The 13,557-nt window shown below is 37.2% G+C and overlaps 1 protein-coding gene across 1 annotated transcript in view; it reads left to right on the top strand.

The window, feature by feature from the left end:
- The window catches only part of TAFA1 (TAFA chemokine like family member 1), a 577,116-nt gene that overhangs the window by 427,062 nt on the left and 136,497 nt on the right, over positions 1–13,557 (top strand). The window contains exon 3 of the mRNA XM_066350908.1: positions 1,449–1,589. Coding sequence (XP_066207005.1) covers positions 1,449–1,589 — 141 coding nt within the window. The remainder of the gene's footprint in view (positions 1–1,448; positions 1,590–13,557) is intronic.

The following is a 13,557-nucleotide window of genomic DNA, read 5'->3' as shown; positions in this document are numbered from 1 at the left end:
AAGGGAGACAGGATTAGTCTGCCTTAAGTCAGAGATTTTCGTTAGTGTTTCTATCATATTAAACCAGGGCTTCTCAATTTCAGCACTAGTGATGTTTGGGTTAGATAATTATTTGTTGTGGAGGGCTGTCCTGTGCATTGTGGATGTCTAGAAGCATCCTTGGCCGCTAGTCATTAGACGCCAGTAATATCTACCCTTCACCAGTTATGATGATTAGAAATGTCCCCAGATTTTGTCAAATATCATTGGTGAGGAGGAAGAATAGCCAGATTGCCCAGACCCCAGTCCTGCACTGAGAAACACTGAGTTACGTTGTATGTCCTCAGAACAGGTAGCATCTGCCTTCTGTCCTCCTTTTCTCCTCCCCTCCTCTCTTTCCTTTTTATCAATATTTCAGAAGAGCTCCCATGTGGGGCCTGGATACAAATTCCTCACAGTAGATAATACCATAACATGTATATGCTGGCTGCTTAGCAAATGCTTGCTGCATTTCTGCCAGCTGAATCCTAAATACCAAGAATCATAAATGTTATAAACCAATTTTGGTCAAATAAAAAACATTTTTTTCTAAATGCAAAACTTGACGTTGTGAAAGTTAACTTCTGGTTGTTGTTACTTGGACTATCTTTTGTATCCCTGGAGAAGTGGCTTAGCTGATGTCCTGCCGGCTGGGAAGTCCCACCTGAATGCTCACAACTCATCTGGACAGACCCAGCAATGTGCCCATGAAGAAGCTAGAGGAGACTGACGTACATTATTAGGTTGCCAATAAATGTTGATGAATGCAGGACTGACCCGGAACAATTAAGCGAAGCCATATGTCTTGGTCTCTAGTTTGAGGTGCCATTTAATGCACATACCTATTTTTCCCAGTGATAATTTCTATTATTTCTGGAAGAGATCTGGATTTTGGAAATGACTCCCAGTTAGATTTTCTATTTAACTCCACTTCAGGGTGGGCAGGCAGTGGGAGGGAGAGCTAAATCCTGGGCACTTTTCCTGCCCCTGCAGGTGCTACATCACTGGAGGGTCATGTGCTTGTCATCAATGGGAGCTTAGAGAGTTGTAAATCAAAGCTAACAAAAGAGTGAGCTGCAGGACAGAACACACGGCAGCGTCTTTACCTTGTGGCGGCTCCGGCAGTCCCAGCGCTCCTACCTTTCGGCACCGCAGCCAAATCGCCCTCTTAGGGGCTCCACTTGGGTGCCTCTGCTGCAGTGATACCTGTTGTCTTCTCCAGATCGCACAGGACTGAACATAATCTTGTCTACATGTGTATATACATGTTACAGAGAGAGGGTTGTGGAGAACCCCATAGGAATTACACCTCCCAGGAACTATTTTTATCATTTTTCTCACTTTCCCCAGCCCTTCCACATATATCCCCATAGGCCTAAGTGGCTGCTGAATGTCCTCTAATAGATTCCTTATTCATTCTCTCTTGCCAGAAGGAGGGACATGCGAGGTGATTGCTGCACACAGATGTTGTAACAAGAACCGCATTGAGGAGCGGTCGCAAACAGTCAAGTGCTCCTGTCTGCCTGGGAAAGTGGCCGGGACCACCAGAAACCGGCCTTCCTGTGTTGATGGTGAGTAGCTGGGTTTACACCTCTCTTTAGGTGTTCACCATGCATAATATATGTTTCTGTTTCATCTATATATGTCTTAGGATAATGGGCAAGGTGCATCCAAAGTGCTGGAAAGTTATGCAGATGCCAGCCCTCTGAGTACAGTTTGAACTCTTGTTTCTCTGGTTTTCAGATTTTTAAATAGCTCTATTCTAACATTTTTTATACAATAAATTTGAGGGTCCAGCTCATTTGGGAAGTAGTTTTAGATTGAGGTTCTCTATCATGGTGATGGTGATAATGTGATAATGGCCATAAAGGGAACAGTGCCTCACATTCCTTTAACATGTATATCATTAGCATTTACTGAATGCCAATCACTGTTCAGATGTTCATGTCCATTCACATTAGAAGTGTGCCCAGCTCCGTCCTATATTCCTTTCACACATTAGTTTATTTAGTCCTCTCAACAATTCTGTATTAGTTATCTATAACTTTGTAACAAATTAACCCCCTCCCAAACTTAGCAGCTTTAAACAGCAAACATTATCTCAGTTTCTGTGGGTCAACAATTCAACTTCTCTGGATGGTCCTGGCTCATAGTCTCTCTTGTGACTGATGTCAAGATCTGACTGGTGTTAACATGGCTACTCACATGGCTGTTGGCAGGCGACCTCAGTTCCTTGCCACTATGAACCTCTCTGTAGAAGTTTGGCCTTCTGACAATATGACATCTGGCTTCCTCAAGAGTAAGTGATCCAAGAGAACAATACAAAAGCCACATGACCTTTTCCTTTATGATCAAGTTCATAAGTTACACTTAATTATTTCTATGATACCCTATTGATTATACAAGTCAGCCCTATCTGTTCAGTGTGGGAATGTACTATAGGGCTTGAAGACCAGGATTCAGGGCTCACTAGGCCAGATACACTGCCTCCATTTTAAATATGGAGAAACTGAGGCTCAGAAGGGTTAAGTAATGTTTCATTGGTGCCATGGCTAGGAAGTCGTAAGCTCAACTAATTCTTGATCCCAGAGTAACTAACTAATAATACTAAGTCTTGAACACCATCTTTAAAGTAATTTTATATGCTCTCTCAAACAGTGAGTCCAAGATTCAAAATACCACAAATTTCTCTTCCCATCTTTACCTTTTATATAGAGTGAGGCATGAGTTGATCTTCGAACTCTTCAGTAAGGGAATGTGGACTTAGAGAAATGCGTCACATGCTCATAGTCACACAGTGCGAATTAGAACTTGAACCTCTCAGCTGAGGGTTCACTCTTCTACCTCAAGATATAGATATAGATTGTCAGATTGGGATGCGGAGGGCCCAAGTTTGAGACCCTGAGGTTGCCAGCTTGAGCATGGGCTCATCTGGCTTGAGCAAAAATCTCACCAGCTTGTACCCAAGGTCGCTGGCTCAAGCAAGGGGTTACTCGGTCTGCTGAAGGCCCATGGTCAGGGCACATATGAGAAAGTAATCAATAAATAACTAAAGTGTCAAACGAAAAACTGATGATTGATGCTTCTCATCTCTCTTCGTTCCTGTCTGTCTGTCTCTATCTATCCCTCTCTCTGACTCTCTCTCTCTGTCCCTGTAAAACAAATAAAAATTTTTTAAAAATTAAAATTATAAAAACAGTAAGGAAAGTAAGATATATATATATATATATATATATATATATATATATATATATATATCTTATATATATATATATATATAAAACACCTTCTAGATTGGCTCATGTTATGTATTTTTATTATGAATTATTAAATGGTTAGTAAAGAAACACACTCAAACTAGATCAAGCAAAGAAGTTATTTTTAAGAAAATTCTGACCTTTGTTTCCTTCATTATTCTTTGTGTGGACTGGTTCTATCTTTAGGGGTTTTAGCTTTTGCTCCCCCATAACTTAAGGGACAGTGTGAAGTTTTTATCCCCATTGTTCCTACTCTGATTTCACTCAACATCATGGTATATATCATGTCTGACTCAGGTTTTATGTGTTAAATGCATTTTCTAAAAACACTAAATATGATCGGCCCAGCTTAAGTCATGTGTCAGCCTTTGCTCAATGAGCCACAGTCAGCGGACAATCTCATGTAGTAGGTGTACAGTTGCCCAGTCTGTACCTGGGTAAGGTCAAGTTTTTGTTTTTGTTTTTTTAAGGATGTGAAAAAGCAAGGTGAGTAATTATACTGTGATGTATAGTTCTCAATCAGGGTGATTCTCAGGGGTTATTTGGAAATGTCTGGGGACATTTTGGCCTAGATATTTGTTATAATTAAGGAGGTGCTACTGGAATTTGTGGGTAGAGGATGGGGTGCTGCTAAACATCCCACATTGCAAAGAACAGCCCCCATAACAAACTATTATTCAACCTCAAATGTCAATGGAGCTGAGGTTTAGAAACTTGCCCTATGATTATTCTAGATACAAGTCAACAGGATGAAGTATCCAGTGCAAGCAAGATAGGCAGCTAGGCCCGAAAAGCCATTTCCCTTACAGGAAAAAACTCTTGGCCCCAGAAGACCATTATAAAACCATAATGATTTCTCATGTTCTCTGCCAAAGAAAGCACTGAGTCTGTGAACCATAAATCTCCATTTTGTTTCCAGTTCATTTTTATATCTAATGATCTAGAAATAGAATTGCCTTCTGGGTTTGGATGCAAGGCATGAAGAACAATGCAATGTTTCTGCTAGCAGAGGAACAATGGCGACTGACTGTAAGTTTCTGTAAGAAGCTCAGCCACATCACAGTAACAGCATGTCTCTCAGAACAGGATTGTTTGACTTCAGAAACTCTGAACCCTTTAGTGTGGTCAGTTCAGGCAAGTGGGCTATTAGTCTTCATCTTGCAAGTGAAGGTTAGTCACGTATAAAGTGTTCTACAGTTTATAGTTTCCTTGAATCCATTGGCATGTATAGGAAATGTCTATGTGTTGCTATGATCAAAACTGATTTAGTAGCCTAGATCTACATGCAAATTAAATATGAAGTATATATTAAGTAATATTTCTAGTGTAGTAATTAAGATCATGAGCTGTAAAATTAGACAGCCCTGACCTTGGGCAAGTTACATTTGTTTTCTAACTTGTTTCCTCATCTATAGAATGGGGATAATATTTGTTTCTACTTCATGAGATTGTAATGAGTATTAAGGAAATCATGTGTATAATATGTTGTATATAATGTCTGGTTCCCATCAAATGTGTGCTAAGTGATGTTATCTATTTTATATTTTACTAATACATGTTGGTAATGCTTAAAAAGAGATATTGTTTTACCAAGTTTTGTTTTACATTAATTCAACACAGTGGCATTTCAGTTACCATCTTTTCTTGGAACTGCTTCTAACTATTTATCACAGATAAAGCTAATACCATATTCAGGAATACACATTCATTACAGGAATCTTGAAAATGAAAGAAATGCATCCATACAATAAAATCATGCATGACAGTCCTGCTCAAAAATTATCCTTGCTTTGTAAGATAAAATGTATGTCTTTCCATGCCTAACCTCTCATTAGAGAGAAGCTCACAAACTAGGCATTTTATTGAACTAAAATATTATAGTCCTGTTTTATTGACAACTTGTATGATGACTATGTTCTAACTTAATACATACTCTTCAAACATTATTGCTAATAACTACATAGAATTTCAGGGGCGATACACTATTATTTATCTAACTATCCCCTCCACTTTGGCAAAGAGACAGTGCTTCATGCATTTCCCTTTCTCAGCCCAGGATGGTTAGCAGCTTCTCTCCTTGACAGCAGCTGACAAGCCATGAAGCACATTTGTCCTAAACACATTCTCTCGTGCATAGCACATTTCCCGTGGCAAGTGTTCTGGTTGCTGTTATTTGTTTTCCTCTGAAACTGCAGGTCAGTGGCAATTTCTACATTGTTTTCAGAAGCAGAGAAACAGTAATGATTTTATAATGAGCACATATTGGATTGTTGTAAAATCAACATCTGAGACCAGATTATTTAAAATGGGACATAAATTCTGTAGTACAACATTAGCAACTTATTTATAAGTATGATATATAATATTTGGAGAAATTTTTAAGTGGTGGATTTTAGTTTTAAAATTATATTCTATTGCCTAATAACTGAAAATACTAAAATGCATAATCAACAACTTAAATTTTAAGGATATTCATATAAATATTTTTAAAATCATTATACCCTTGGAGTTGTGTCTAGCACTATTTTAAGGTTTACTTTACTTTATAATTTAATTCATAGCATGCTATGTTTTATTAATTATTCTGTAACCCAAAATATAGGTGGGGAACCCCTTACTCAATATCTTTGGTAGAGACCAACTGAAAATATGATGCACACCCTCTTAGTAATCTCCTTACAGTTGACCTTGGAACAATGCTGATGTTAGGGGCACCGCACCCTTCTCACTCTCCAACCCCACATAGTTGAAAACCCATGTATAACTTTTGATTGCACAGTCTGCCTTTCACTTTTATGGATTCAACCAAACAAGAGCCCCCAAACAGTATTTTTTATTCATGTTTGGAAACCATGGTTAGGAGTGCAAAAATACTCTATTCAATCAGAGATTGATTGAACCCACAAGAGAGAAAACCCATGTATTCATGTATCCATGAAGGACCAACTGTAAATCCACATGTAACTGGACCCGCTCAGTTCAAACCCGTGTTGTTCACAAGTTAATTGTACTTCTCAAGGACTAAAGTTAAAATAAAATACAAGCTCATAAAAAAAGGTGGTGATTCAAAACTAATTATTTACTTAAGGGAAGAATTTTTCCAAGCAGATGTGCAAAGCAAACAAATGTAAATTTCTAGGAGGCTTGTTAAATTATGTTTTATTATACTAATTTATTGTAATGACATAAAAAGAATATCAATCTCAAAAATTTTAAAATAATTCAATATAATTAATAACAAGAATAAAAATAATGGCTAACATTTTCTTGAAGGCTTACTATTAATCCACTTTTCCAAGTCCTTCAAGTCTATACATTTGTTTAATTCTAAATCCATCCCCACTAGGAATATTCTTCCATTATTCCATTTCACCCACCAGGAAACGGGTGTATGGAGATTTGGAGGCTTGCTCAAAATCAGGCAACCAGTAAAGACAGAATGTCAGCTTGATTAACTGACTCCAGAACCTTCAATTATCAATCACAGGGCAACTATGATCTAATATAGTCACAGGTTATACTCCAGAGGCTTTGAGAAGAGGAGGAATAAACATATGGATACTTACGGAAAGACTCTTCCTTTGGGAAATACCTGCCCCTTCCCTTTTTGTGTCGTGTGTGTGTGTGTGTGTGTGTGTGTGTGTGACAGTAACAGAGAGAGAGAGAGAGGGACAGATAGGACAGACAGACAGGAAGGGAGAGATGAGAAGCATCAATTCTTTGTTGTGACTCAGTTGTTCACTGATTGCTTTCTCATATGTGCCTTGATGGGTTTGGGGGGGTTACAGCAGACCAAGTGACCCCTTGCTCAAACCAGTGACCTTGGACTCAAGCCAACAATCATGGGATCATGTCCATGATCCCACACTCAAGCCAGTGATTCCATGCTCAAGCCTGTGAGCCTGCACTCAAGCTGGATGAGTGCTCATTCAAGCCAGCAACCTCAGAGTTTCAAACCTGGGTCCTTTGTGTTCCTGTCCGACGTTCTATCCACTGGGCCACCACCTGGTCAGGTCCCTTTCTGTGTCTTAAAGATGGTCAATTGATTGTCCTTCCTAAGGTCATTGTCACTGAGTAATTAAAAGCATTTTTGTAAATAATGGTTTCAGTTTATAGAATGATTGAAGCTTCATTATTTAAGGGATGGGGAATAAAATTACTTTCATGGGGAAATTTTCATTCAGTTTTTTTCCAAGGTTTTATTTGAAAATTTATGTCAATTTTTAACTTAAAGAAATGTATGAAAAAATTATTATAACCACTGGATAGTACAGGAGGTTTTCTTCATTAATGGTGGATTTTAATAACAACCTAATTAAGAGAAACCCTCATAACAAGTTTATAGGCCTTTCTGTTTCATCTCGTTTAAATTATAAGCATTTTATTGACTGCTGCAAACTATACTTGGTATTCTTGTCTTTTTATACTGGGTTACCAGCCAGAGGCAATAGCAGAAAGGGGCCAGCTGACAGCACAGCACTTCTAATTTTCAAAGTAATGGAAACCCCAGATTTTTGTTTTTAACTACTACTGTATAGTTAACATAATAGAAAAGTCATCCTGGCTACTTCTGTGAAGAAAAACAGCCACAATATGTCAAGATACTTTACTCCTTGCTCATTGTACATAGCCTCTCAGATAAAGCATAAGAGACAGAAAGAAAGATGCATGAGAAGACTCAACTAGGAAGATACACAGACTTTTTTAACTTAAATTCAATAGGGTGACATTGAACAATAAGAGCTTATAGGTTTCAGGTGAACACCTCCATAGCATTTGAACTGTTGATTGTGTTGTGTGTCCATCACCCAAAGTCAAATCATTTTCCACCACCGAATATTTGTCGCTCTTTACTCTCTTTACCCCCTCCCCCCTCCCTCGGGTAACCACTTAACTTTTATCTATGTACATAAGTCTCAGTTTTATATCCCACCAATGTGTGAAATCATACTGTTCTTAGCTTTTTCTGTTTTGCTTATTTCACTCAGCATAATGTTCTCAAGGTCCATCCATGTTGTTGTAAATGATCCAATGTCATCATTTCTTATGGCTGAGTAGTATTCCATTATATATATGTGCCACATCTTCTTTATCCAATCCTCTATTGAAGAGCACTTTGGTTGTTTCCATGTCTTGGCCACTGTGAATATGCTGTGATGAACATGGGGGTGCATGTGTCTTTGCCTACTAATGTTTTTGAGATTTTGGGGTAAATACCCAGTAAAGGAATTGCTGGGTCATATGGTAGTTTTATTCTTAATTTTTTGAGGTACCACCTCAAAATCCATACTGTATTTCATAATGGCTGTACTAGTTGGCATTCCCACCAGCAGTAAATGAGGATTTAATTTTCTCTACAGCCTCTCCAACATTTGTTATTACCTGTCTTGTTGGTAACAGCCAATCTAACAGGTGTGAGGTGCTATCTCATTGTAGTTTTGATTTGCATTTCACTAATAGCTAGCAAAGATGAGCATCTTTCTGTCTATCTGTTAGCCATTTGCATGTCTTCGTGGGAGTAGTGTCTGCTCAGATTCTCTCCCCATTTTTAATAGGATTGTTTGCTTGTTTGTTGTTGAGCTTTGTGAGTTCTTTATATATATTGGATATTAACCCCTTATCAGGGCTATTATTTGTGAATATCAACTCCCATTTGGCTGGCTGCCTTTTTGTTTTATTGTCAGTTTCTTTTGCTTTGCAGAAGCTTTTTAGTTTGATATGGGTCCATTCATTTATTGTTGGCTTAACTTCCCTTGCCTTTGGAGTCAAATTCAAAAACTGTTCCCTACGGCCAAGGTCCGTAAATTTAGTACCTATGTTTTCTCCTATGTAATTTATTCTTTTAGATCTTATATTTATATCTTTGATTCATTTTGAATTAGTTTCTGTGCATGGAGACAAACGGTAGTTGTTTCATTCTTTTGCATGTGGCTTTCCAATTTTCCCAGGACCCTGTATTGAAGAGGCTTTTTTTTTCTTCCTTGTGTGGTTTTAACTCCTTTGTCAAAGATTATTTGTCTATATATGTGTGATTTTATTTCTGGGCTTTCAATTCTGTTCCATTGGTCTGTATGTCTGTTTTTGTCTGCTAATACCATGCTGTTTTGATTACCTGAATTAGAAGTCAGGTAGTGTGATTCCTCCATCTTCATTCATTTTTCTCAGGACTTCTTTGGCTATTTGTGGTTTTTATGATTTCATACAAATCTGATGCTTTTTGTTCTATTTCTTTAAAAAATGACACTAGGATTTTAATAAGAATAGCATTAAATTTGTATATTGCTTTGGGTAATATGGCCATTTTAACTATGTTGATTTTTTCAATCCAAGAACATGAAATATTTTTCTATCCTATTGTGTCTTTTTCAATTTCTTTTAATAATGCTTTGTAGTTTTTACTATATAGGTTCTTTACATTCTTTTTTAACTTTATTCCTAGTTATTTTATTTTTGTTGTTGTTGTTGCAATAGTACAAGGAAATGTGTGGTTTTTTAGTTCATTTTCTGAAGTTTCATTGTTGGTGTATAGGAAAGGAATAGACTTTTGTAAATTGATTTTGTATCCTGTGACTTTACTGTATTGGTTATGTGTTTCTAATAGTTTTTTTGTGGAGTCTTTGAGGTTTTCTATATATAAGATTATCTACATAAAATTTATTTAGTAGATTGAGACTTTAAGTTATTTCAAGTTGAATTATATATGATTCCAGAGCCACAATCTCTGCAAAAATTATTTCTGGAGATTGTTCCTTTGGAAAATACATGTAAAAGCTTCTTGACCACACACCATCACATACCTCAGAGACAAGTTTGGTGGAGAAAAAAGCCTGAAAATTGGAGGAAACTTTAAATTCAGCCACATTTCTCTGTGGAAGACCATGAAATGTTTATGACAAATATGGTCTTCTTAGTCTTCCAAAACATGATAGCATATTCAAGGTTCTGACAAATTCTACAGACTAGACACTTGTTGAACTTTAACCTAGTTTTCCCCAAACTTTTATGTTTTCTTTTTAAATTTTTTATTTTCCAGTTACAGTTTACATTTAATATTATTTTGTATTAGTTTCAGGTGCTCAATCACATATTTCAAAGAGCAATCCACACAATATTTTAGTCACACATTTTTTTATGCTAGAATCTTTTTCTTTGTACTACATATTCACACCCTGCAGGCACAATGTTCTGTGAATGGGACTTTAGAGCATGCTGGTATAGACTATATGGACTACATTTTTGCTTTTGTCTCTCAGAATGTTTTGTTTTGTTTTGGAGTTCTTCCAAGACCAACTGATAATTACTATACCAATGGCTCAGTACTTCTTCCTGAGTGGCTACCCAAACACTGCACTATGTGTTCTGGTAGTAATGTGATTTATAATGTCTCAGTGACATGTCAGACCCAACTGTAGTTTGAAAATCATCAAGAGATTTTCCAGAGCAATTATTATATAAAAAAATCTTAATCACTTATCTTTATTCATAGGCATTACATGTTTTAGGGGACAGGGAAGATGACCTGTTTTAGTTCTGCTATCTGTTTCTTGTCCCCACACAATGAAATATCAGATAATGAATATTGTGCTGGGTCCGGGATAGCTGCCACAGAAGTGCTCCGTGGACCGTACATATCGTCTTTATCTGGAACTTGCCTTGTTCTATCAGGGAAGATTATTTAATAGGTGAATGCTGAGCTCAATTGGCTTTATCAGGAAGCATTTCTGAAAGGAAATCCCACTGTTCTTATTAGGAGAGGGTCTCACATAACATCACCAGTAAAATGGTGGCATTTTTCAGGTATAATTTCTGAATTATATGTGAATTTTCTTTTGCTCCCCTACTTGGCACCTGCCACTGCTCAGGTACATGAAGTGTCCAAGCCTGCATCACTAAGAAAAATGAGAGCATGTGCAAAAACTGACAAAGCTCTTCATACTGTCTAAGAAAAGGTCTCTGTTTTTGTTTGTTCTCATAATAAAGAGAGCAGAAAGTCAGTCTTCAGCTATTCCCCTACCTCTAAGAGCGGATGTCGTATTTTTTTTTAGTTTAATTTAAAGCAGCAGTTGCCAATTGACAGCCCACTGGCAGACCTGTTTCTTAGGTCAGCAGAGTGATGAGAGAGTGACTCTATATGCCTTTGGATGGGACACTCCAGTGCCCACAGGCCTCGCCACTCCCCCTGATCACACCCAGCCCTGGCACATTGATATTACCTGCCTGCTTCCTGAAGATAGTGGAATGTATGGCTTCTGGCTCACAGAGCTTTTCTCCCTACTATTCTTAAGTTAATAAGCAAATTAATTTTGGGGAAAAAATTCTGTATGGTATAAAAATAATACACATAATCTAGTGTAAATAGAAATGCATGTACACAAACATAGCAAAGAATAGACTAAAATATCAGTAGTCTCCCTCTTTTTTCCTTCCCCACCAAACCTCTCATATCTTAATTACTAGAAGGAGAAACTGTTACCGCATTTCTGTGTATCTTACAAAAAATATCTATACATGCTCACACATAAAACCTGATAAATCAAAATGGTGTCATTTTATATAAAATTGTCTGAACTTGTAATTTTTAAGTACAGGAGAATATCTTAAATAGTTCAGTCTTTCAGTAAAAGAATTGTGGTAAACATAGGAAAAAAATGCTCATCATCACTCATTTGAAGAAATGTAAATTAAGAACTAAAATGCAACGATTCATGAATCAAACAGGCAGAGATAAAACGTTTGGTAATGCCCAGTCTTACCAAGGGAAGAGAGAATGATTATAGGAGAGTCATATTCAGTGATAGACAGCTTACATACTCAATTAGTTAACTACTCTTCTTTATTTGGTTCACTAAAAGAGAAGATAAATACAAAACTTTGTAAGGATACTGGATGTTTAGGGAACATAATACAAACTACATGCACTATATTTGCTTGCAGTGACTTTATTTAGCAACAGTTCTTCTACAAAAAATTCCCTGCATATTCTCAACAGGATCCAGTTAGTTAATCTCAATATCATCTAAGAAATCTAAAGATTTTGATGTCATTTCTGTGGGAAAACTGTATATGGAAGTATACTTGGTATATATAGTTGGACCTAATGCTATAAATTCCATTGTAAGCCCATCTTTGTAGCCACTTGGGAGGTACAACATTCTCTGCATAAATGTTTGTCACTGTGTGTTGTTGTGTGTGTGTGATTAGGGCATGGTACATTCACACCTTGTCACTTATATAGCTGCAGTGTAATTAGTTACAATAATTTCAAACTCATCAACAAGAAAATTTCTCTAAAGTAGCTTGAAAGTTGTTGGTTCTCATTTGTTTTCAAGGAACTCAGGTGTTTTTCAAAGACCTGTTCTTGTCTGATATGAGAGCAGTTTCATTCAATTCTTTTTTATAACTCAGAAATAAGGAGAGATGTTGTTATAAATCTAAGGAGTCAGTTCCCCATCCCTCTAGCTGGGATCCAGCCTAGATAAGGTGAGATTTTAGGGTCCTATGATATTAAGGTGCTGGAATAACAAACAAAGCTTGCAAAATTAGTTCACACTTCTGTCCTTCTGTGAAAGCTGCTGAGGGTATCAGTACATGTCTATAATTTTGAATAATTTTATCTAAGGAAGTGGTAAAATCATATCCCTTTCTGAGGTCTGTATAGAAACTTATGAGGATGAATATTATTCTGAAAGATTAATGATGTATTCCTTCATCCTCTAGAGCTCCTTGAAGTTTTGAGGGTCTATCTCAAGCCAAAACAATAAAACATGAATTATCCACTAACCAAAGAACAGAGGTCCAAATATTTAATGTTTAAATTTAAAAAACATTTAAAGACTTAGAAATAAAACTGAAGAATTCGTTTTTTCCTACCCTAGACTATATGGATGTTGTGAGCTAAAGGAGGAGCAGAAAGAAAGGACCACATGAGTAGGAGAAGTGTGGTCCAGTGCAATAAAGGCTATATTCCATGACTACCAGAGAGACATATCCCCCATTATAGACCTCCCTCTCCCGCTGCCAACCAAGAGCATACTGTGTATGACAGCTCTCTTCACACTGGCTGCCTTCCAATTAGGCCATCCATAAACAGCATCTAGCATATGGCAAACTGATTGTCAAACTGGAGTCATAACACAGTGTCTTAAGTCTTCCTTAGCTTTCCATCCTGACTAGGTGACTCCAGGACACTGAAGAAACCCTAGAAGTGAAAGGAGAGACCTGGGCTTCTCAGTGGGTAGGGCAGACATAGAAAGGAAATTTCATGTACCAATTACACAAGACC

Source organism: Saccopteryx leptura, chromosome 10, assembly GCF_036850995.1.
Source record: "Saccopteryx leptura isolate mSacLep1 chromosome 10, mSacLep1_pri_phased_curated, whole genome shotgun sequence".
NCBI lineage: Eukaryota > Metazoa > Chordata > Mammalia > Chiroptera > Emballonuridae > Saccopteryx > Saccopteryx leptura.
This window is presented reverse-complemented; position numbering and strand designations above follow the sequence as displayed.